Source organism: Strigops habroptila, chromosome 1, assembly GCF_004027225.2.
Source record: "Strigops habroptila isolate Jane chromosome 1, bStrHab1.2.pri, whole genome shotgun sequence".
Classification (NCBI taxonomy): domain Eukaryota; kingdom Metazoa; phylum Chordata; class Aves; order Psittaciformes; family Psittacidae; genus Strigops; species Strigops habroptila.
In genome coordinates this window covers 70,886,008-70,912,409 of record NC_044277.2, presented here as the reverse complement: position 1 = coordinate 70,912,409, position 26,402 = coordinate 70,886,008, and the positions used below count along the sequence as shown (strand labels likewise).

The 26,402-nt window shown below is 37.7% G+C and overlaps 1 protein-coding gene across 1 annotated transcript in view; it reads right to left on the bottom strand.

Annotated features, from left to right (window-relative positions):
- Positions 1-158: 158 nt before the first annotated feature.
- Positions 159-26,402, bottom strand: part of DDC (dopa decarboxylase) — a 57,638-nt gene continuing 31,394 nt past the window's right edge. The window contains exons 9-14 of the mRNA XM_030503544.1: positions 24,586-24,653; positions 20,154-20,230; positions 16,402-16,421; positions 15,563-15,661; positions 8,468-8,569; positions 159-4,238 (exon numbers count right to left, since the gene is read on the bottom strand). Of these exons, the coding sequence (XP_030359404.1) occupies positions 4,014-4,238; positions 8,468-8,569; positions 15,563-15,661; positions 16,402-16,421; positions 20,154-20,230; positions 24,586-24,653 (591 nt within the window). The 3' untranslated portion in view covers positions 159-4,013. The remainder of the gene's footprint in view (positions 4,239-8,467; positions 8,570-15,562; positions 15,662-16,401; positions 16,422-20,153; positions 20,231-24,585; positions 24,654-26,402) is intronic.

The window sequence follows — 26,402 nt, the reverse complement described above, 5'->3', positions numbered from 1 at the left end:
GAGAAGGCACTGACGGTGAAAATCAGGGCAATGATTTCCACCCACTGAGTGGGGAAGTTGGACCCCTTACAGCGCATCTGGCATGAATAAAATGGGAAAAGCGTGGTTAAGAGCAAACACAGACAATAGTCATAGTTTTATTTCCATTTATTAATGCTGCCAATTAAAACCTATGTGTCCATTCAAGTAGTCCTTAGATACAGATTTTAAAGGAACTCAACAAATTATAATAAAAAAGCACTAAACATCTGATTATTTTTCCATTTAGGTCATACAGACTATATATATGCTATGTAGATTTTAGCCATCCATGGTTATTTAATCTGCCTCCACCACCCTGGTCATCAGGGTTCTCAGTTTTGTTTCCCGTATGTTCCTGTCTTTGAGCAATTCTTTGAGCAATTCGAGTTACACGTCTCAAGGTTTAGACAGCTGTTGTAAGGCAAGTGCAATGTAAGTACCACTCATAAGTACAGTATCCTTAGAGGAGACAGCAACAAAACAACCATGAGCAGAATCTTATATGTAAAGGCAAGAGAAAATTAGGAATTTAATAATTATAATGCATTTCAGATATAATATATTAGCAATATTTTCATAAATACATCTTTTCAATATTTCACCATCAGTAATAAAATATATTTATAATTTTTCATTGTTACTAAGAATGTAAGTATGGCACTAGCACCCTACTAGTTCAAAAACAACCCCAAATGTATGTTGACTGAGGAGTTACTTTCCCCTCCCCTTCTCCAGCAGCCACACTGTCTCCCTCGAGATGTGGATATTCTACTAAAGCACAGCTCTGAGATTTGGTAGTTATTTTTAACATCAAACAGTATTAATCGGCACAGACTGCATTAGCTTTTGCACACAAGGCACAATAAATCCAGGTTCACACATTCACTATTCATAAACACGGAACTTCTCACTCACAGGTATGTTGCAAAGCTACAGAACAGAAACAGCAGTTATGTTCTTTCAGAATGTTCTTTTCAACACTTTTGTTCTGGAGTCGATAACATAGACCAGATCCCATTCTCAGATGACCTAACATTAATAGTCTATGAAGGAATTACCAGGTGGGGAAAAGAGGGTATGTGAGACTGAACCCTAAGAAGCCCTTCACCAATTACATATTCAAATCGCCTCAGAAAAACTAGGACTGTGAACTTCAGATTTCTGTACTGGGCTGGCTACGGGGAAATGTAATTCCAGGGGTCTTGTCACTGCAGTTTCTGGGAAGATTTACTTACATCACTTCCTTAAAAATGAAAATAAAATAACGTTTACTGCATTTATAATATTTTAAATTAACCCTTATTCTAAATTCTTTCCCAGAAGTTCTGGTATCTGGACAACAGCCTGTTGTAAAACTAATACCCGTAATCTGAAAAGTGTTTCATTGAATGTCAGGTTTTGGCACCATTTTACCACAAATGTCTAGAGAGACCTGTATCTAATTCTGGGCGCTTGGGAACATTTAACCCTTCCTGGGTTTGGATGTGGATCCTGCCTGCATCCCTGTTCTACAGCAGCCTGAGGCTCGCACAGGCGTGCATCATCCACCTCTGCTCTAGTTTCCATGGAGAGGATTTCCACCAAAATCCTCTTATGTTCAGCCTAGTGTTGCCTTACCTTATGCACTTCTTTTCCAATACTTATTAGTTAGAATTTTAATTTCAATTATAGTCACTTAAGCCCAAAACAACTCCATTTAATTTCAATGGAATTATCCTGGATTTACTCTATGATAGCTTTGACCAGAATCTGATCTCTTTTTTTGTTCCTAGGCAGACCTGGTTAGATATTTCACATACAAAACACTGGTCTGTCTCATAGAGAAGGTGTAATTCTTCTCTGGCTCCTAGATTCTAGTGTTGTCATAGTGCAAAAGCTGTAAAATTGTACCACTGTGGACCATATGGGACCATTATTTCCCAAGTCAGGAGAACTGAATAATGTTGCTTTAAAAAAACCTGATAACAGAGAAAGGAAACAACTGCCAGCATTTTCTGCTGTCTTCAGTCTACCAATCTATTGCATTGTGCCACTACAGAAAAGCTTAATTTCATATTGGTTCTGCTAACGAGAATGATGCCATCAGAATTTCTGATCCTGTAGCTGAGAGCAGCGTCTGGTGGAATGGCTCAGTCACCTGCTCAAATATTACAGGCTTTTGCCAGATTCATTTGTCATCCCTTGCTTCATCTGTTACCTGTGAAAGCAATTCCTTAAAGAAATAGTAACCAGCTTTTCCATCTGGGTGGATAACATAGCCTCTGGTGAGCCCTACAGAAGGGTGGCATGTCACTGCCTCCCCTGGGCACACAGCCAGACCTTTTGGAAGTGCAGAGCTTGGTCCACTTTTCCTTACTGTCAGGATTCATGCACATCCCTCACGTACCATTTGCATATGCGTTAACCCTAATCCCTCCGCGCTTTGCACAGCAGAAGTGAGGTGATTAGGAATCACCAGATCCATACTCAACTTCTTTAATCCCTTCTGGAAAGACAGTGGTTTGGAGCAGACTGTGTGCCAAATTAGCTGCCCTGGTGCATGTTTCATGGTCTACCTGCAGCTTCCCAAATGTAGGAATTATATTTGCAAGTGACAGAGGAAGAAAGCTGTATAATTGTGCAAGTTGTTCAAAGGAGAAGATTAAAACAAATGCAAATGTGGAAATGAATCCTACAGATTCCTTTTCTTGGAGTAGCTATTTATTTTGATCTTACTTACACAGAAATAACTGCCTGGAATTTATGTTTTCAAAACTGCAGAAGTACTTATTAAAGTCAGATATGGTTTCTGACTTTCATTTCACCTTTTTACTGTACCTGCCTTCGACAGTACGACATAGCAATGGTTGGTGTCAAGCACACATTATTTGACTTTCTCTGAAGGTTGTTTTCCGATATTTTCATATTCCATGCGTCATTGTTAATGGAAGAAAACCATGGGGGGGACACCACACCATATTTTGAGGGTTAGTTCTCTTAATTTCTATTTTTATTGTGATTTGCTAGATCTTGTTTGTTACCTAAATTGAGAAACAAAGAGGAACATTTTTTTCATCACATTTCTTAGCACATTTTGTCAAAGATTTATTACACAATGAAGTAAGCAGAATGGTAGCCATAAAAAGAAATCACCACTCCGTTTCACAGAACATAGCTTAATTATTTTCAAGTAATCACTGCTTATAATAACATGGTTAAAAATACAGAATACCAGGTAGCACGTGGCTTTTGACAAAATTCTTAGGAAGGAGTTTTTAGGAGGCCTCATTATGAATGATCAAAGTGAAAACCAGCTGCCAGATTTGACAAAATGGCTGTTTTAAAAGCAAACCCTTTAGGAGAAAGTAGGGACCCTGCCATAAGGACAGTTAGTGCCCATTTAGTACTCACCCTCCCCTGATCTGGCTGTGTAACAAAGAAAGTTTTGAAGCTCGAACTTCATTTACAAAAGTACTGCAGCAAACAGCATGTCATGACATGACAGTGCCCCAGATCATGACAACAACATTTGCGCAAGCCTGCCTAGATAGGACCGGAACAGTATTAGAACCAGGTTACTGAATTTTCCCCAAATTGGATTCTTCTGAAGTCACAGCAATGTTAAATGAATTGATGACACCCCCCAGTTTCCCCTGTGAAGCAAGGAGTGGGTGTGCTAAAGGTTAAAGGGGACAACAGAGGGACCACTAACACATTTCCATTGCCTGGTTCAGTAAATGCTCTTGATTACAAACTGGTAGGAAATGACAGCTCGAGCCTCCATGGCTCTCTGCACCCTGGAAACAGGCAAGATGAAACCACAGTACAGAGAAGGAATGATTAAGGTTACAACACAACTTGCTGGCAAGGATTTTGCTACTGCAGCTGGGCTGTATAACAACAGGCTTTGGTTTCTTTTTTTTCCTTTCATATCCTGACTTTCCCACCTGCCCCTAAAATAAAACTTGGCCACACAGAGAAAGCCAGTTAATTACCTCCTCCCCACTGCTACTTCACTGCTGTTTCTGCTGGTGGTGGTTTCGCTCCCATGTTTTCAGAAGATCAGTTGCCAGCTGTGAGATGTGCTGCCAGGCAAACTTGATGTGGGTGGATTCTACCATGCGGGAACAAATAGCGAAACGTAGCACAAACTTCTCTCGCAGGTGGCACGGTACCAGATGAATCTTCTTGGCCTCATTTATGCTTTTAAGAAGCGCCTCATTTAGTTCATTTGAGCCCTGAAATCATTGCAATTCAGTGGATATGGTGATGAATTTCAGAAGTGCATTTGGAATATGTAAATCCCACCAACCAGCCAAGCCCAGGTACCACCAGTAACATGCAGCCACTTTCTCATCTCTCAGTCGTTTGCCATCAAAGGATTACAAAAAGATGACGGCGCAAGAGATATTTTTTCAGCCACAAGAGATTTATGGATTAACTGGGGTTTAGAAGCAGTGTTCACACTGGGGCATTTGTGATAGCTGACTGCTTTTTTGTGACCTAAGGTCGTGAGCTCTGTAGCTTCATGTAAAAGCATTCATTATTACATCTATTTGATTCCACTTTTCTTAGGTCTAATCAAACCAATATGGGAGGAAGTTCTGCAATGAGCTCTACGAACATTCATAAAGCAAACCCTCCAGTCTGCACTTGAGCATGGCTGCTGTGAGAGAGTCACTTGAATATGAAGATTGAAATCCTGCCCTTAATTAGGAAATAGTTACAGTAATGCATCCCTGGCATAAGTAAGTTTCATACTATCAGTAGAAATCCTAAGAAAGTATTTGTCTCAAGTTCTGTAGGAAGCGTCCACCACGGAAACCTACAGAGAGAGGGTTTTGAGGGGCAGTAGAGCTCAGAGATGTGGTAAACTGACCCTCCCACTGGAAGCAGTCAGTCTTCTGCATTCCAGGAAACAAAGATATAAGTGTTAAATATCTTGCAGAAGGTCAGAGGGACTCTGCATGCAGTACTGGATTTTATCTCCTTCTAGTGTACTTCATTCTCTTTGTGCTCAAATAGTGAATGTGAAGGTTTCTTTAGAGCAGTTGTATGCTTTTAATATCAAATCTCAAAAGAAACAGGGCTGTACAGAGGAGTGCTGGCTTTTTTGCAGTTCAGCCAATGTTGAATCAGTGGTTTTCCTAGTTCATGTCCGTCAGCATTTGCAAATAAAACTAAAGATGTCATCAGATTTTCAAAACCAGTTGTAAATCACTTTAAATGAAAACAATGAAAGAAGGGATCCCAAAAATCTTGGGATTTTTGCCTGATTCAGCAACACAGGATGAAGTGCTAGCTGCATATCTTTGACAGTCTTTGTTACCCAAAATAAAGGAACCCATCTGTCTAACTTCTATATTGGCAGACAGAGAGCTGGCTTCAGCTTTGCTGGGCAGTTAGCTGTAATAGCTTAGGATATACCATGTCGATCTTGAGTGCTATAATTTTATTATTTGGGGAAGTATCTCAGCTATTGTACGGCCTTTACTCTTTCCATTACACTGCTGGTAACACAGAATTGCAGGAGATGCCAGGAGCACCTGTGCTTTTACCACAGAGTTCCCTCACTGAACACTGACTGCAGTAAAAGAGTAACAATTGGACAAATCCATCTCTTCAGCAGCAGTTTTGTTCCTGTAGCAGCACAGGTCATCTTGAAAGCATCTGTATCAGAAAACATGTTCTCCCAAATCTGTGCAGTTATGACTTGCCTGCTTAGCCTTTTCCATATAAAACCAAAGCATAAGGCAGATGCAGTTTCCCATTGGCACTGAGGATAAATGTATTATTCTCATGGCTTTGGATCATATTAGAGCTGAACCCAAGTCAAAACCTTGTTCTGCCTCAGCACAAGTTGTCAGGGAATTTGGATGAGAGCCTGAAATTCATAGCTTCGCCTTAATCTTCTAGGAGATATCCATGCAACTGGAATGTTCCTAACTAAGAAAAGGACCGACTTTGGTGTTTTGCAAGTCCCCACCCATTATGGGTATGTCACTGGTGACAATGATATCCTGTTTTCTTACCAAAGGTATTCCATCATTAAAATTATGATCTTTGTCTTTAATATAAAATGTGCAGCACTAACTTTCAGGCAATACAGGCAGTTATATGATGTTAAGTTCATGCCTTTGGCAGGGGTGAGGGGAGGCAGGAGAAAGATTTATATATCTTTCTTCTGTTCTACTCTCACAGCTGCACCTAGGGGCTGCTCTGACACTCGGCTGTCACGTCAAATTGAAGTTAGTAGTGACTAATCCTCTCCCAGAGCTTTGAGAAGCCAGCTCTGATTGAGTCTGTCAGCTTCAATAAGACAGTATTCTCACTCCCCTGGAGAAATGACTAGCTTGACTTGTATTCATCTGCACACTTGACAAGGAGGCCAAAAATTAACCCTTTGGCATGATACATTTGATGAAATGGTTGTAAAGTCAGATTATTAGTGCATCTGTGCAACAGTGTGAAAGGCAAAAAATTAACAGTTACAGCTAAGCAAAAAAAGAAAGAAAATAAAAAAAGGTTTCTCAAGAACAAAGGAAGGGAAAACATTTCATACTTCTCCAGCTGTGCAGCATTACAGTTCTTAGTCCTACTATAATTACATAAAAGTTACAAGTGTCCTACTTCTAAGATGAAGATGCATTTTAATACTAATTACAGAAATCACAGGAACATTTTTTAAAGAGTGATTTAAAAAGCAAATAAAGCTGCAAAAAGTAACTATAACTTCATTTAAAAGCTTGTTATTTTGTTTTCTTTTTTTTGGACTGGGAAGGCAAGCAATGAAAACACTGCTGTTTCAACATTGATTTTCAGCAGAATCGTGCCTTTATTCTGCAACTTGTCCAAAAGTTTCTTAGCTAGGTGCCCAATATTTACCTCCTATTGTAAAACTGTTCCCTGTAGATCTGATTTCTTCCTCTGGATCATCAGGGACAGGACAACAGATGTACATGAACTACTGGTCTGATCAAAAGTGACAATTCCTGTGTTGCTATGCTCTATTTCACCAGGACTGTTCCTTTAAAGTAAATACAGAGCACTGACTAACAGCTGTCTCTGGATCTGCAAAATTAGTGTTTGTTGTTCCACGTGAGAGAGCAGACTACAACCAACATCTTGTTATTGAGCAATAAAAGCAACAGAACCCATTCCTCAAAATCTTTTAAAAGTTCCTGTTAGGAAAGAAATTACATTCATGTTTCCTCTTACTGGGAAAACTCCATGTTCTGTAATCTCTCTGATTCTCTAGCATCAGATGGAGTTTTTTTCTTTTTATTTTAAAAAACATAAATTCTGACAAAACCATTTTCCTATTCCAGATGAATTCACCATTACCTTATTATTAAAGATCTGTTGGCTCCTTCAGCCAACCGCATCAAGTTCAGGTAACTGTGGCAACTGTATGACTGAGAAAAGAATTGGTGAAAAGTAGTAACACCACACTGGCCAGAAGGGGCCAAGATGTGCTTGTGAGCCTTCAGAGAACCAAAAAGCTCATTTAGGTATCATGTGACCTGGAAAACACCAGTGCTGTTATTATTATTGCTTGGTGTTCAGATTCAGTGTCACAACCCAGTCCTTTACAGAGGCTTTAGTTGCAAGCTCCTGTATTAAATGTGTTCTTTACCTAAAATAAGATACTGATCCCTTTTTAATGTCTTATTGAACAAGTGAGCCCTCCCAACTACTGCAGCTTTTATGCTCTGAGTGCAGAGTGAGTTTTCAGGTTTCTGTTGGGTAAGGTCTCTACATCAATGAACTTGGCTCTTCCAGAGATTGTGGGGAATGAAAGGCCAAGAAGGACAAAAGGATCATGTTCAGCACAAAAAAAAAGCAGCAGACTAAGGCCAAGAGCAGTTGGGAAGCTGGCTTCCCATGCAACCTGTTCTTACTTGTGTCTGGCTCCAATTTGCCCAGTCTGGCTGTAAGATTTTATAAATGAAAGTGTATTCTTAAAAAAAATCCAACCAAAACAAAACAAAAAATCCCCCCAAAAAAGTGTTTACTACTCTAATCTTCATCCATGATAGTAATTTTATGTATATATGATTTTTATTTATTTTCAAGAACATTAAATATACACACATATAAAATTAACTTGACAAGAAAACGTAATACACACACATACACTCACACATCATATGGAAGTACCTTAAAACAATCCTCCTCATCAAAGCCCATCAAGCACAGAACATAATGGTCATTTTGTATGACCGTGTAGACCATTTGTTTGCCTTGACTGTATACTTCCATACCCTAATATGCTTGAATTTCTCTTAAGCATTTAATTAATTTTCAACAAAATTGTCTTAAGCTTCTTTCTTTAATGTGCTTTGACCTACATGAACTTTCTTTCTTTAAAAAATAATAAAGTATATTAACTACAAAGATTATATTCAATTGAGGTTACTTTACTGCTATAAAACACGACAGAAGAAATAGGTCTCAGCTTTCTTACCTTCAGCCGAAAACAGACTAGTCCCAAGATAACTTCAGCACAGATCTCAAATCTTTCATCCTGACGGACTAAATGTTCGAATTGATGCGACAGCCTGACATGCTGAGAAGAGAAAGACAGTATCTACATTGTAGAAATTTGATTCATCAAGAGAAAAGATGTGCTAAATTGTTTCCATCCCTAATCTCTCTTCTCTCTTCATTCTCCTCATATATGATAATATTCACATGTTGCCATCTGTTTATGTTAACTTACGTCCCATTTATGACTTCCAGAGATCATATTGAGCCGTTACTATATCAGTAGCTCAGTCTATCTTAGGCAGTACTAGTCTGTTTCTTAATGAAAGATTTCGGCACAGTTTTATATGATACCATATTAATAGTAAATAATCGTAATAATTCTTCTTTAGGTTTTCTACCACTGTTAGTTTTGTCTGGGAATGTCTAAAGAGTCCAAAAGTTATTTTGGGGAAAGTGAGAGATATACAGACATACAGAGAGAAAATGATCAAAATTCCAGTGCAAAATAAGCTGGAAAGAGACACTGTTTAGAATAGTTCACTTAATACAAAAATAACTGTGACGAAGGGGAGAACTTGCTTGCTCTTCTCACCTGGGTGCTCAGGTTCAGTTGAAAAGAAAGATGATGGCAGTACAAGCAAGAAAATAGATAGCAAATTTCAGCCAATCTGTTTACAACTACTGGAGGAAAAAGAGTGACATTGGACATGAAGCCAGAGCAATTATTTTGGAGCATAACAAACCAGTGCTCTTCCAAAATCAAACAAATAGGAAAAAATACCAACAGGCATACTAACAACCAACTGGGAAGTTTTAACACTCAGTCAGTGATGCTTGCATTCTCATACCATGTTTTGCTTTCTTCCAAACAGAAAATTAATACAAAAGCACTTGGAAAAGAAGAACTCCTCTCCTCAACAGGTACCTGCAGAACCTTACCCAGTCTCCCTCTCTCTGGCTGTCATCAGCTTTGTGCTCACTGCGCTAAAAAAATAATAATAATAATACAACAACAACAGCAACCAGCTATTAGAATTACAGTTCATCTTCATGCAATAGCCAGTCTACACCAAAAATTATGGGCAACACCTGAAATGATGTTTAAAACTTCCTTAGCTTTTATACATTTATGGCAGCAAATAATTTTGGAAAAATAACTAAGCACATGTCTTTTCCTGCTTTCGCACTTTGCCTTTTTTCAAGTTCAAGGACAGATATCAAACAAAAATGAAACATTTCACTTTGGGCCAGGGTTAGATGTGGAAGGTTTCAGCTCACAGGAACTTTTTGCAAAAGGGCAAGAACAAGGCAAAAACAGAAATTACATAAAAGAAAGTAAGAAAGAAAGCAAGGAAGAAAGAGAGAACGAGAGAGAGAAAGAAAAAGAAAGGAAGAAAGTAAGGACAAAGACAAACACATCTTGCAGTCTTAATCACAGCATTATGATGCTTGCATATTTCTTCAAATAGAAAAACATTGTTTATATTGAATCAAAACATTGCTTCAAAATCGTATACTGGGCATACTGGTACCCTACCCAACCAGCCAATCTTACTGTTGTTACCACGTCCTCCCTGCTGTTTGTTACATCCATTTATCATCTCCCTCTAAAATTAGACTGAAAGCTCTTCGAGTCAGGAATGAGACCAATAAAATGGCCTATCCTTTCCAAGGCATTTGAATGTTCTGCTAATATAAACAGCATGAGTTTACAGCTATGAAAAGTGACCAGAAATATCTGTATACATACAGATGCTTGTATGCATATGTGCATGGAAAAGTATGTGAAATATGCACACGTGTTACAATGATCTTTTACTGTCTCCTCCTATCCTCATGTTCTATAGCCTTAACCAAACCGATGTCTGTTACACAGCTCTGCAAAATTTCACACTGCATACACTACGTCTTGGAAATCAAAGACATAAAAAAACTCATGTTTAATGAGATGAGAGTTTCACAACTGTTCATCTGAATGTAATCACCAACTGAATTTAATCAAAATTTACCTGGGTAGGAACGGAATAAAACAAAAACTGAAGATTTGGCTTCCTGCAAGTAGTTTGTAAAAGAAAACTCCAGACCAATGCTGTATATTTTACAGCAGGTATTTATGTCCACTTTTTGCACCAAAGAATTTTTCGGGAATTTGAAAGAAATAAAAGCAAGGGAAAATAGACAATATTCAGTAAAACACAAATCAAAATTCTGGAAGTATTTTGGAGTCATGTCTTGATGCAAGTCGTTTTATCCACCGTCTTAACAAGTAGCAATAATTCGTAAAGCCACTGGGGGGCACCAAGTCTTTTAGATTTTACAGAACCTGAAGGTGAGAAAGTGGGGATTTAACTGAAGTTTCACCTGTGTAGGCTCATAGAATTATTTAGGCTGGAAATGACTCTTAACATCATCACCTCTAACCGTTAACCTAACACTGCCAAGCCCGCCATTAAACCATGACCCTAAGTGCCACATCTATGCATCTTTCAAAGACTTCCAGGAATGCTGACTCCACCACTTCCTTGGGCAAACTTTGCTTAACACAATTACTGAAGGCCCTGCACCTTTGACCCATAAGCTGTTATCCTGAATTGCTTTTACAAAGATCGTTGCAAGGAAAAAATAATTATACCCAATAAAGGTAAACATCATAAGCTTGGAAGTTCAAACTCTTTAAGAGGGGCTTTTAAGTATCACACCTGCCTTCACAAACCAACTTGCATACTGTTTCCAGCAAGACAATCTTTTTATCCTGTGGGTTCCCAAAGTGGAATCACAAGGACTGCGTTAGTGGCCTGAAAAGCCTTGGTATATAGGAACAGAATACCAGCCCTTCTCTTCACAGTGAAATTTAGCAGATTGAAGAAAAGAAGCTTGTAAGGAATTTTTGTGTATCACTATCTCAGGTAAATAACCATTGTTCTTCTGCAGTAAGAAGGGAAACAAGAAAGGAACCTAATTAATTTGGTTATTCAGGATTAAGGGAAGTGTCTTACATAATCACTAATAGGAACAGTAAACTTATAAGGCATTAAGATGTGGTCCCTATTTAAAAAAAATCTGTGTATGTGTATTTATATGTGTGAATATAACTATAACTGCTTCTGCATTGAGGTGTATAAAATTAATTTTGATTTTTGGGCAAAGCCTTCACGAACTGAAGTAGTTTTTGACTGAAGGGAGCTTCCCTGAAGTGTCAGAGTACATTAATATGACTGTGCAAATAAGCATACCTGCCTAGCCTTCGCTTGCATCCCACTACACTCAGAAGGAAAATGCTGTCAAGAGAGTCTTCTCAACAGCCACTTGGACTATGCCAGTCCCCAGCTGAAACACTGTCTCTGCATTGCTGTTCTGTACAGTTTCTTGGTCTCTGCTGTTAATTTTTAATGGAATCCATTGTCCTCAGCAAAGAAAGAAGGACACAGTGCACTGATTTCTTCTGGTCCTATGGAGGATTCATCTGAGTTGGAATGTTCATGGGGATCACATACAAAACCACTAACTGCTAAATTTCTCAAATGACTTCTGAGCTCTTTGAGAGGACTTAAGGCAACACAGAAGTAATGGCTGGTCACGCAGTTTGCAAATGGGCCATTTACAAATGGACCTTTTGGGTTTCACATTATACTGACCCTGAGTGTTTGGAATTAGTCCAGAAGACTGTTATTGTTGTTGAGTTTGCCCTCTTTGTACATCTTCTCTGTGGCTTTGTGACTTACCTACAAAATTTGTATTTTTGTCTCCCCACATCCTTCAGAGATAACTGTCCTCCCCTTTACCACTGCTTTAAGACCTATACTTTGCAATAAGTTGTGTGGGAAAAAAGTGCATAACTGAAAGGTTTGGAAAACAAAAAAAGTAACTGTATCTAAATCCAAGTCACACATTCTCATCTCCCAGGAGTATTTTAGTTCCCAAATGCCTTCCTCAGTACAAGCAAATGCCAGGTTGCAGTGGTTATCACGTCATTTTGATGCCGTCCTTAAGGCTGCAAACATAACAAACATCTTTTTCTTAAAACATACTAATAAAAGATAAAATTTAAAAAAAAAGAGAGACAAATAGGGAGTTTGTGGCAGTTTACATCCAGAAAAAAAGAAAAGTTTGTAAACAGATAATTTCAGATATCTTTGGTCCTCCATATGGAATCTTGTTGATCACACAGCAAATAGGGTGACTTCTTAAGGTTATGCAGTATTTTTCCCCTCTATGTCATGACAGAAGTTCATCACTATTGAAAATCTCAAATCACTTTGTAAGTAACACCTGGCACTGCAAAAGAAGCCTAACTCAAAGTCTGTAAACACTGGATAAGTCTTCTATGTTCTATAAGTTTTCTATGACTTAGGAGCTGAAGTGCCTTTTTTGGGAATTTCATAAACTCAGAACAGAACTGAAACCCTAGGTCCCAAATCTCCCAATAAGGCCCAGGCCTGTATCTGAACAGGCATGCCTTAGTTACTATTGTATAGTGTGGACCGGAACAACATGTCTCACACATAGGTATGTTGATGTATGAGACCTACGTGGTGTACGACCGCATGCTACATCCCAGATGTAAGCAGCCCCTTCCCCAGGTTCCAGCCCAAGATGCTGTTTCAAACCTCCACTCTTCTGCCTGACTCTATGGCCCTTTCTCTGGGGCAACTCCGTAATAACACAACTTCCCCAGCTCCAGCCTCTGCCCTCCACTTGAAGGTTTCAATACCTGCTTCTGCCACTGCTCCTAAGTCTCTTATTCTACCTATGGCCACTCCACCACCCACTGTAAGAAAATGCAGCTTTAGAAATAATTTTGGCAACTACACGGGTTCCCTTAAAACACAGCTAGAGCCCCAAGTACACTAGATACAGTACCAGCTATTCTTTTCAAGGACTGCTGTTGCCCACAATGGGAATATAAAAGCTGTTGCTTGCAAGATGCTACAACATATTTAAAAGAAAGCAACTTTCCAAGGCCAAGCACTGGGATAAGCAATGTTAAAGTGCAGTTAACAAGTGAAGTTAAATTCCAAATTACTTTTCATTTGGAAACTTGTCTATAGGTTTGGAAATATAAACCAGCATCAGGCTGGTTCACATACTTCATTACCACACTGCCAAAAGAAAAGTCATCACAATGTATCTGGAACCCACAATAATTCCTGAGAAAAGAGGAAAATGTGCAAGATGAGAAACACATTTATTTATAATTGTTATTTTGCAGCTACTGATATAACTTTACCAACATGTCTGCAAACTCCAAAGAGATTTTAAATTCTGCTAGAGCAGGGAGCAAATGAAATGCAAGTCTCTCTTGAAATTTAGGTTAAACAGAGAATTGCTGAAGATAGAAGTTACTTTTTTAAGAAAAAAGAAAGAGCTGCTCTGGAACCCACTGAACTGAATGAGTATTAATCTGGGGAGAGAGGGGGCTGGCGAGGAGAAACTAACTTACTGGTTTCAGTTTGACAGCTGTGTACAGTGAGCCAAATTCTGCACTTAATTACCTCTCTTGCCCTTTGAAAGTCACAAATATAAGGCCCTAACTTATTTTTCTCTGTATACCAGAGAACAATTTAGTCCTTAATGAAACATTAAACATACACACTGAATTCAACAAGTCCTTGGAAACCTACCTGTCTGAGGTACTGTTGCAAATAAGGGAACATATTAGGGCTTTATTTCAGAAAAAGATTGATTTTCTCTGCCTTCCTGAACTGTGTTGTCACAGAACATACAAAAACCTGGTCTTCAGCTATCATTATAGGAAGACAAGCACTTTTTGGCTGGACAGCCAGGGAAATGTCTGGGAGACAGGGAACTTACTGAATGTAAATACTGACTCGTGGAAACCAGCTTTATAAAAGGCCATGTAATTGATATGAGGCTTCCAACCCTCTATTCTCCCAGTGGGAGATTTAGCCCTACTTAAAGACTTGACATCATATTGAAATAATTGCAGTCTCCAGAAATCTAACCTGAGAGAGAATCCGACTACAAACTGTAATGGTAGCCTAGTAAAGCGCTAACAAACCTTGCATCAATTTTTCATCAGAAGGATATATATCAGATTGCCACAAGGATGACAACATCAAGATCACCACTGTTGTCAAAATCTGGTTTTGAAAGCCTCAGTAAGGATAAAAACCTAATTTTGATATTTGTAGAGCCAGTTGAAAATTATAATGTGATAAAAATGAGAAGCACAGCGGGTGCCCTCCATCCCGGAACCCTTCCAAATCTAAAGAGACTTCCTCATGCAGTGATTTTACAACAGTGGAAAAAGCCTTTCTTAGGAATTAATCTGTTTAGTACCACAATAGAAAGGAATGTGTGTCTGCAGGGAGTTTGCTATACCATACCAGACCCTTAGCTAATGGATATTTTTGTAAATATTTAGAGCCAAGCCATGGATCTCCCCTCACTAGAAGTTTCCCTAAACTTCATAAAGATGAAAGGTATGCTTGAATTTGACTTTACTGCTGCAGAGGAAATATATATGTAATTTAGGCTGGCGCCAGATGTGGTTTTTAGTGATAAAAACCCCCTTCTTTTTACATCAAGAATAAACTTAGTACTTACAGCAATCTTAACAAACTGTAAATTGTACATGTTCTTTTTTTTTTTTTTCCTAAGAAGATGTATTTTAAACAGGAAACAAAGAAGGAGCAGAGGTAGACATGCCCAGTAAGTTACTGTACCCCTTAGTCATAATCTAAACATGCTATCAATGCATGGCATGCACATTAATAAAATAAAGACGTAATGAATAAACATGTTTTTCCACAATAAAACTTCTGGCTTAACTTGAGAGGGAACTACGGTCCCACATTGTAGAAATTCCAAACTCCTAGGCTTGTCTTCCCTAAAGATTAATACAAAATGGATGAGCTTTGATCCTGCCAAGATATGAAATTGTGACACTACACGGGGCAAGCAAGCAGCACCCTGTTGATCTGAGCTGTCTAAAAGCGGTTGCCTGTGCTTTCTGATGTAAGTCCATAAGTCATGGAAAGTAGGTAGGTAGCCAGCTCATTTTCCCTTGCCATCCCACCACAGGTTACCCAAGAAACCAAATTCCAGTCACCTTGCGGATGTGCTCCTGCAGTCCCGTGACCCCATACATCCTCAGCACGAACCAGAGCTTCAGGGAGCGGAATCTCCTGCCCAAGGGGATTTGCCAGTGCTGCAAGCCAGGGAGAAGGGAGGGCACCCACATTAGAAGTCACCACTGCAGTGACACTGCAGAAACTGTACATTCTACAACGATTTTGAAGCGTAATACATTGCCACATCTTACAGGCAGTTGGTGGAGGTGGGTCAAATAATTGTAGAAAAGTCTATTCCCAGGTAATGTCCTGGGGTTACTGTTTAATACTCAAAATTTTAAAATTAAAATTGGAAAAGGAGGTTGGTGTCAGAATTGAAGGGTCAAAAGGCAAATCAGATTTCCTTTGTTCATCCTGAATTCTCCTCAAAAGCTTTAGAAGAATATCTGTCTTAGAAGCTTGTGTACATTGGCTTGTTTACAGCTGTGGGTCTAGCATCTGCAATGACAGGCCCACCTTCCATTCCAAAGCAACAATGTTTCTATGGGTGAAAGATTAAAACACTTCCCCATTTTTTTAAAATGTATTATTCACCATAGTAAGGGAAAACCCACAGCCATTTAGGACCTTTCTTTCTGCTGCCTAAACCTTGAGATATTGTACATGCAAAGCGTCTTCTGCCTTCAAACAGAGTTCAAAATTAAGGTTTAAAGTTTCAGCTTGAGGAACATTAAAAACTTATCAAGCTGCATTTCTGGAAATAAACATGAGGTTTTGATAGTAAATAAGGTTTATGATAGTAATGGAAAATAGAAGTCCTGAAAATAGCAGTATATATGAGTAGTAGTGTTAGTTATTACATTGATGCTGTACTTACCCGATAATCTGTTACAAGGCCTAGAAATTAAAGAAAAAATGTTGACATTGCTTCATCACAACACACAAAGCCATCATTCATTCTAATGCTCTTGAAAAAGCTGTATCTTAGCTATGCTCTATGTTTGCTACAAGCTTCAGCATCATCAGGGTCAACAGGACCACTAAATATCTAGTAGGATACTTGGCAGCATGCAAGATGAAGGTGCTTGTAATAAGCTTCATTCCTTAGCAAGTCAGAATATACTACTAGCAAATTAAACAGTTTATGAGAGAAGAAACACAGTTTTACTTTCTGTTATACCACAGATACTGGGGAGATGATGGGCTGTGTTTGTTTTCTTCTTATAAGGAAAAGAAGTAGTAAAAGAACTGGCTATTACTGATTTTGTTTGAAACAGTTTGCAGAATCCCCAAACCCACTTCATCACTCATTTTCTGCTGTGAAATGTCACCACCTTTACCATAGCAAACTGTTAACACTTTTTAAAATAATCCACTTCTAACTGCCTTTTAAACTCATTCATATATTTGTTGCTAATTCTTCAGCATGTCTAATAAGTGACTGGAAAAAATGACTCAGAATTGACCTCTTCCTGCTTGCAGAATAATATTCTGCATTTTTTTATAGCTTCTCATTTGACGTACTAAAGGCCCCTTACAAACACTGACTGACCAAGCCACAAAGCAGTCCAGGGAGGCACATGGAGGGCATTATTAGTTATCTTTTATGTAAGCACACAGAGAGAAGTTGTATCTACCTTTTCTTTGAATAAGGTAATTAAACTGACTTCACAGTAAATTGTAACATAAAACTGGATTACAGTAAGACAGCAACAGAAATTAAACTGACATTTTCTTTAGGAAAATGTAGAAGCATCTGCTTAGCTTTCTTATTCTGCTTTATTACTCTGCAGTGGAGTATAAGCCTCATATGAAAGTATTTACCTAAATTCCATAGGAAAGTGCTGTCTAAGTGCCCCTGGAATTATGAACCCCAAAGTTCTATATAGAACTGTAGTTTCTGAATTTATCCCATCTATGCCATTTACACAATTCTCAGCCTTTATATTTTCCAGGAGTTAAAAGGGCTGTATTTCTGTATTTCCTGTGTTACAAGCTCTCTTGTAAATGCTTTCTCATCTATGCAGCCAAAACATTGGAAAAAACATGGTGTTTCCTCCCTGTAACATAAAGCCATTTGGTTCTTTAACCTGTTATAGGTTATTTGCCAGATGAAAAAAAAAACCCACAACAACCAATAAACATTAACCTATTCCTGGACTTCAGATAATGAATATGGTTGTCTCAGCTCAGTAATGAGGTAATTTAATAACGTTCATATTCTTCTGCGTTGTAGCAGCCATTTTTGTTTGATAGCTGCCAGACTGGTAGCAAAGAGAGTAAAGCAACTGGTGATAGATAAATAATCCTACGCTCCTGAAAGGGGCTATGTCTAATGATCCACAACAACGCCTTTCACAAGCTGTGAAGCAGAATGCAATCAATGATTAGTCCTTGATTACAAGCCTTAGTCTTACATCTGTATTTAACCAGGAGGAGTAGCATTGTGGGAGCATACGTGGCATTCACAATAGAGTATAAAGCTGCATTCTTCTAACACTGCCATTAGGATTTGACCTATATCCTGGGTTGCCAGGCAAGCTAGTACAATCTTCCTGGTGTGATGATGCAAATCACATAAAATTATAATTAATGACAAAATAAAGACTTTCCCCTTGGGGGCACACATAATTGCCATATGGTTATTAAGAGTAATTGCTCACAGATATAGAGATATTTTTCCACTCATTTAAATTCTTGAGTGAGAGATCAGCAAATTCAAAAATGCTACTTCATTTGCCTTGTAAACCATTATAGGAATTCTCAGACCTGAGACATTCTCAAAAAATAAGACCCTCCATTATACAAGTCATATTTTCATATGCTGATATGCCATAAATCCCATAGGGATCAATAGGGACTGTAACAGCACCTTTGCAAATTGGACTAAGTTTATTGAAGACATAGCTGTGCATTGGGTTTAACAGTTTAACTAGGGGCATTTGCATTTGAAAAGTGTTGTCCAGCTCTTTGGAAATATCAAATGGGAATAGAGCATAGAAAAATTTAGTGTCACTAGGCTGCTAGTAATCAGTTGATCTCTTTGAAATCATTATGTCCAGATCACATTACATGCTATCACAGCTTCTGCAGGCAAAACAAAGGCTGAACGACTTGTTATCCAACTGAGCAGATAAAGTTTTCACATCAACTGAAAGGTGGCCTGACTGAAAGCACCTGGTTTTAAGAAAGGTTTGATTTTCTTCTGGTGTTATTTAACTTGTGGAAGACCCAAGGTTCTTGTATCAGTATTGTCACTTGTCACAAGAACGTATTTTCAGTTTAGTTAAGGTTGGATTTTTTCTCCTGAGGTATTTTTCATGTATGTTAAGCAAAAGCTAGTGACTCAAGTGTATTTTCTGTAACTTTTATTTTTCATTTAAAAAGGAAAAAAAAGTATCTTTTCTTAACATTTCTAGCCTTTGGAGAGTGAAGCTCAGCTCCAGAGTTATTGCATTTTCCTGTTTATTGCACTGCTCTGTATTTGCATTGCTTGGAAATGTAAAAAAGGAATAAAATGTAAAATTTCTGGCAGTTCAGGATTGAGGCACAGGAATCCGTTTTCCCTAGGGCTTTTTTGTGAATGGTGGAATTCTGGATGGTTTTGATTTAAATGTCAATGAGTTCATAGACATAACAGAGAGAAGATAAAAGTACTCAGGATACACTTCTGAGCACAGATCAGCACCAGCAATTCCAGGAAAAATATGAGATAGAGTAAATGGTAAGACATCCACATGTGATTTACCTTCTTGAGAAAGTTATGAGGGAACTTGCACCACATGTTGACACTGCACTGTTGGGACCTTCTTCTCAAGTAATTAGTTAATAACTGAGTGTGTAAAAATGGGCGTCAGGATGGCAAATTCCAATCTGCAGTTGCTAGGTATGTGCAAGGAGCAGCACTAATTCATTAAGCAGCTTTGTACAGGGCCTAAGATTTGTAAGTTCTTTGTAAGCTTTTTGTGACAAGCTTTCATGAGCATTTTCTACAAGATAGATAGCCTGCACTTACTGCCTCCTCTACAATCAATCTAAGAACATGAGAGCAATAGGATAATATCACTCAAAATAGAGCACAGATATCAAACACAGTTCACCCCTTCTCTGCGGTTTCAAGAAGTGTTTGCTCCTGACATGGGTTTTTGAAACTGAATCAGAGCTTGCACTCATAGCTACGAAAAAAGGTCACAGACTACAGAAACTCTAAAACCAAATCAGATCTTGAAACCATTCTGGAGAAAGGTATGTTGGGGAAGGCAGGTTAAGGGACTCAGTACACAGCACCCGATAATATCTGACTGCCCAAAGATCATTAATAAATTTCTCAACACTCCTGCAAAGAGTCAGTAGTAAGTCTGGAGCTGGGGAAATCCCAATATAAAAGTATTAATATAATGATTTATAAAATGGCTTTCCCTCTATTGCTTTTTATACTAACTAAAATCTCACTAGACATGTGTTTGCACTTTAACAAGCTTAACTCCCCAGGGCACTCTGAAAATGGAAATAGGCTCCTAAACAACATAGATAGTCTTAAGAATTTCAGTTTTCATCTTAAGTCCTTCTTTCCATTAAATACCAATATGCAAACAAAATAATAATAATCTCATTTAATTATAAAGTTACCAGACTCCTGATGGTGATGCTGCAGGTACAGAGGTTCTAATTTAAACGCACTTGTTAAATCTGATCTTTTCTTCACCCTGTATAAAAAAAGAAAGACATCAAATTGAGAAATTTAAGAATTAAAATTGACGGGATTAAATTTCCACATGAAGTGAAGGCAAACTGAATGTGTTTAAACTGGCGCATTTCCTGAGCACAGCCTGTGCCATTTTCAGTGCTTTTTCACAGCCATATCAGTACTGTACTTACAAGTAGTTAAGTGTAAGGCTCAGCAGGAACGGGCAGCATGACTGCACGATTGCATATTTAAAAACAGACAAGAAACAGACACAGAGGATCTTTTTATGGTGATAGACACTCACACCAGAATGTGAGACTAGCTGAAGCAATGCTAATGTTTGCAGTCAACAGAAGTTGCCTTGAAATTACTGCAGTACAAAGCTGTGTGGGAAGAGCTGTGGCTTCCTAGACACCGTGCACAGCCGCGGTGAGGCTTTGTGGATGCTGGCCCCTGGCTCTGCATGCTGCAGTGGTAGCAAGTGGTAGGGATGAGCCACCGGGTCCAGACTCAGGCTTCCCTCTTGTACCACCATGCCCTTAGCTGGATCCAATATACAATTACTGACAAACATACTACAGCACCATGTAAAACTGAGCAGAAGCATACTTTACAATTGCCAGCTAGTGTGACTGGACTGAGGTTCAAAAGCCAATGTGTCCCTTTTAGAGAGAATAAGCTATGTTTTACCAGTGGATAGTAACAAGATTTTCCTGGTTTATGCTTCACTCTATATGTAAGACTGCCTCACTTCCACAAATGTTGGGGTTTACAGAGGCAGAAGAAGAAACCAGAAATCAAAAAGGGAAAGACTGCAACAACATTATGTTAGGCCTATAAATATATTATGAAGTAAGCAATAATTATGTCAACACGCAGACAGTCTAAATGACAAAAGTCCAAACCGTTTATGATTTTCTGTGTATCTCTTCCTGGGTTTTAATGTTTTAATGTAAAATTGTAAATGTCTAAGTAAAAATGTCATTTCCAGTATTTTAGTGTGTAGGTACAAATGCATGGGCCAAAACATAATCCCACTCTCATCCACATCTAGACTGTGTTCATAAAACATCTTATTCAAACAAACGAAAAGCCTTCTTCTCACTAACGGTTAGGAAAGTACAAAGATTAACAGTTATATGTTTGCCTTCAGGTATGGAAAGTACATAGCTGAAGATAAGTAAATTTATGCACATGAAAAACAGTAAAAGATATTCAGAATGCTCTCAATAAAAACAATAACTTATTTGTGTGCTGGAAATGTCCTGTAGACAGAAAGAATAAACTATTAACTGAAAGCAGGTTTAATTACACTAAATATTTTTAACAAACCGTAAGTTGTTCTACTCTAGTTTATTTGATATATTTGATTACTTTGACATATTCATGTTTCAGTAGTGTTCATTCTGTATGCAACTAACCTGAGTTACAAGCAATAACATCCATTGTCTTGTGAGAGCTTCATTTCTTCCCCTGTAATACGCTGTGTTAAATGGAACAGATAGCTATTTTGCAGGACCATCTAGCTTAGAAGATACAAAAATGCCGCCACCTTGGACTTCCTTAGTGATGTTCCTATTTTAAAAGATGGTGTCTGTTCCATCTGGGGACTTCACAGGTCTTAATCTGGCAACCATGAAAAACTGTCTAAAAGGATTACTAAAATAAATCCAAAGCCTGGACATCAATGTATATGAACCAGTTAAGTTGCACCTCTATACACCATGTCTAGATTTCACCCTATGTATTTAAACTTCTTTGCAGTAAGTGCTTGTGTGGTCTGGCAATGGACAGATATGGTGTTCTTAACTTTCCTTGCAAATACCCCTGGTTGACTGAAGGATTGTGAATATATATTTCAAAAATGTCCATGATATAACCCAGATTTTTTTAAAAGCTTGATGTTATGCTAATAGATCTATTAAGATCTAACTTGAGCGGCAAAGATTCACGTATTAAGTACTCATAGAACAAAATGCACAACAAAAGTCCTGGTGAATAAAAGCAGTGAAAATCTCTGAGAAGTTACTTACTTGGATTGTACATCTGCAGCTTTCAACAACGTCTGTTCTATTCTATCTCACTCTATTCTGTGCATTTTAAATGATAGCTACAAGAACCAAAAAGATTACTTCATTTTATAAACCAACAGGAAAATTTCAGTTCCACCTACAGAGAAGCATTTTCTTTAAACACCTTCCTTCCAAATACTAAAATAACCTTACCAAACAAAAGTTAACACTTAAAACCTGAAAGAAAGGCAAAAATATCAAGAAACACTATTATTTTCACTCTCTCTGGAAAAAAAAACCAAACCCAACTTCTTCCTATTTTATAATATTCCAGAGTACCAATTAAACAAGTCAGGCAAAACTGACCGGTACTTTCAGGGGAAAGTCTCTAAAGGACCCTAACATTTGAATATGAAAAATATACCCCTCCTGAAGTGGCTGTGTTCATTTCCTTTATATTGGAAATTGACTGCCCTTTTCTGTATATTGAGAAGCCTGAGAATATTTTACAAAAGGTTTATAATGAAATTGCCTCCAAATCCCAAATAACATCAGTGCTACATATTGCACTGAGCAGTTAAATAATTACATTATAGATCTAATGTCCAGATTATCTTCATCAACTTGCAGGGAAAAAAAATTGGAGTGTTTACTGGGAGAAGAAGTGCTGAGGAGCCTGTGTGATTTGGAAGCCTGCCTGTCAATGGAACTCAGCTTAATTTAATTCTGAAATGGTGTTCACTGTTTATTGAACCCTTTTCAAATTATTACAGTTACAATATCATGGTTTACATTTCTCGTGGATCCTAAAAGGACTACGTATCCTTCATAGTTATTTTTCTCATAGCTTCCTTCATCCTTTCTTATTACATTTCACCTTTTCTGGCAGCATTGGTAAGAGAGGTGAATTTGGGACAAAGGCCTTAGAAGTAGTTGGATGACGGATTTGGCTTCAAGTCAAAGAGTTTAACTGTAAATGTATACTTCATTCTTATTAAGTGAATAACACCTATACGTAAGTGCCTTGCTGAAATGAAACCTGAATGGCTGTAGTTGTGAAGTTTTTGCATCAAGTAAGGAGACATGTTGCAAGGTCTCTTGAGATTCCTTGTAATGGAATCTTCCTACCTATGAAAACAAGTATTTTATGCAATGGCTTACCTAAGAAAAAGCAAAAACTAAAATGTAGAAAAAGACTTTCCTAAGTCTAAAGTGTAAGCTTTTCTAGGAAGAAGCTAAAATTGCCTGAGATGGGAACATAAACTGACAGACAATGTGATTGTATATACGCTGTTTTCCTGGACAGCCAGGCAAAACAGGATCAAAATGGAAGCCATTTGCTCTAAGGGAAAAAAAAAGGAAACCCAGCATAATGTCCTGGAATGTCTGAAGTGCCCATGTCAGGAAAACTATTAAAGTAGAAAATGTCTTATCTGAATAATCTGCATACCTGTGGAAAAGTCAACTTTGCTGAGGATATTAAAACAGCCAAAGGTGAACCAAAGGCAACTGAATGATCATTGTCTCACATTTATTCTTTTAAACAAGGTGACCTTCTTATGGATGAGGTTTTAAATTCTTCTTTCTAATGTTCAGTTTTTCCTTCTTTTTTTGATTTTTGCAAATTTTGTTCTATTATATCTGAAATTAATGCTTTCATTTATTTTGATAAATAGTCTGCATTTACTGATTAGCTGTTTTGCTAAGAAGTATCATAAGTCATGATGCTGATAGATGCTAGGTTCTGGACATTCCAGATTGGGACACAACAGAATCATCTTCTATGGGATGTTTTTGTTACTGCTATGATCCTTTGCTTTGTTTCAAAGCATGTCTGCAGGTTTCTACTTTGGCATCTTTTTATATCGAAATGTTGTCTCTGCTGTCATCTGGGGAAATTGAAATTCAGTGCAAAATTGCATAAATAGTCTTTTTTGAAATCAGCCAAATCCCAAGCATTTAAGAACGCATTTGAAAGAATTCAGGCTCAAACAAAAAGAAATTTTATAGAAAATAAGAAAAAGCTCTGTTTAGCATGCTGTTCATTGCATTAACATCCTTAAAGGAAGTTTTTTCATGTATGTTTTAAACAGTCCCAAAATGGAGCAAGTATGAACGTGCAGACTTTTCAGGATTTCTCATGGGAACATAATGCAGAGCTCAGGCCTATTTCAAAATTTTACTTGTTTCAAACTTATATTAAAAGAGTGAATTTTGTAAATAATTTACTAGAGTCAAAGCTATCCAGAATTCCTCATTTCAATAGAGAAATGTAAATGAATGTTTACTGCTAGAAAGGCAGACTAATTTAACATGTGATTTTTTTGTCTCTTGTAATGTTTCCTTTTACTGTAATACTTACCACATAGCAGAGCAATCAAAATTCACTAGGAGCCATTTATGAGGATTAAAGTTAAATGAATCTGCAAACTGAGAATGGATAAATAAAAAAACAGAATTATGAAAGAGAAAAGGATCCATGTGCTAATGATACAACTTTGTCAAATTGTCTGAGTACACCTTAACTACGAATGAATTCCTGGATTCGGTCTTTATAGATAATGTTCATGCTGATGTGTCACCTTACTTAATAACTATTCTAGCTAAATCTTCATTTATTTTGGGGATGGAGTTCAGGTTAGGTGTGCAGCTAGGCTATTGGTATTATCAACATTTTGAGCATTTGCTAACAATTATACTTTTCAGATACATATATTATTGAAAAGTATATAGATCAGTGTAAACTAAAAAAACCCATCTGCATACTCAGGAACACCCACTGTGGTTCATATTTCAATTTTCAATAACGTTTCACTAAGCTTTCTATTTCCAAGAATATTAAACATATACACACAAAATTCATATATAAAGATAAATGATATATTTAGTTCAGAATCTTCCTATCACATTCATTCATAAAACTACAACTAAACAGGAAATTACTTTTTTGGGGGTTTTTTTTGTGTGTGGGTTTTTTTTTTTTTTTTTTTACTGCCAGGGTATTTTCTTTTAGTAGAAGTCATTTTTATCTAAGTCAAACGAAAAACCAACACAGAATAAGCATTCACAAAACATATTGGTATATCATGTAACAGGCGTGTTTTACTTGGTATATTTAAGCATAGTGTCAGAGAAAACCCAGATAGGTAAGATGGTCATCATGTAGGAAAAGCTTTGTCAGTGTTGTGTGTTTTAACAAAGGCAGAATTCATCTGCCTTAAAAAAGAGATGGGGGCCTGGCAGTACTAGGGTCTGACTACTCCATATAGCACTTTTCTGTTCTCTTTTGCTTCTCATAACCTTCCCTGTCATTTGTAAACAATTAACGATTGCTCTAATAAGAGAAGATTGTCTGTCTCTCTGTCTATCTATACATCTATCTAGCTATCTCCCTGTACTGTGTAAGATAGGAAACCTCTTCACGGTTGTTAAATATTTACTCTTATGACAAATGCTGTCCCAGACAAGGGACGCTGTTTCATTTCCTTCAGGAACCAATAACAATAATTTAAAAAATATTCCCCCACAGGAAATTACAACAAGCTTCATTTGCTGATAAAAGAAGAGACAGAAAGAAATGCTTTATTTGTGAGGGGGTTTTCCCTCCTCTTCTTCATTAGTCACTACCTATCAGTGCTGTGTTTAAACTTCTGGCTTTACCAAACAGTAATATTTTCTCCACTGACGTGGAAGACAAGAACTTATCTGACTGTCTGAGGGAAGCAGCAGGAAATTGAAGTATTCTTATCTAAGAACTGAATGCCAAGTAGCTCAGCAAGGGGGGGGAAAGGAACAGGAGTGCTGTTGGGGGAATATTTCATTTAGCTCTCTTGGTTATTAAACCCTGTCTGTTTGAGATACAGCTACTGGCTGTATCCTATATGACTTTCAGGATATAAGCTAAAAATCAGACATATCTTTTCTTTTTTCTTTCTTTTTTCCTTTTTCGTGTAATGTTATAAATGTGACTTTTTGGATATTTGGGGAAAAGTTCCTCTTTTGTATTTTGTAAAACACTTTGTTGATTCACTACTACTTGCTATTATGAATGATATAGTGCGGTAACTAGCATATTCCCAGAATAAAGCAGCAAAAATTACATAAACATAAGCAATGTAATTGAACATACAGGGATTTGCAGTGCAAACTGAAGTGCAGCATACTCAGAGATTCTAGAAG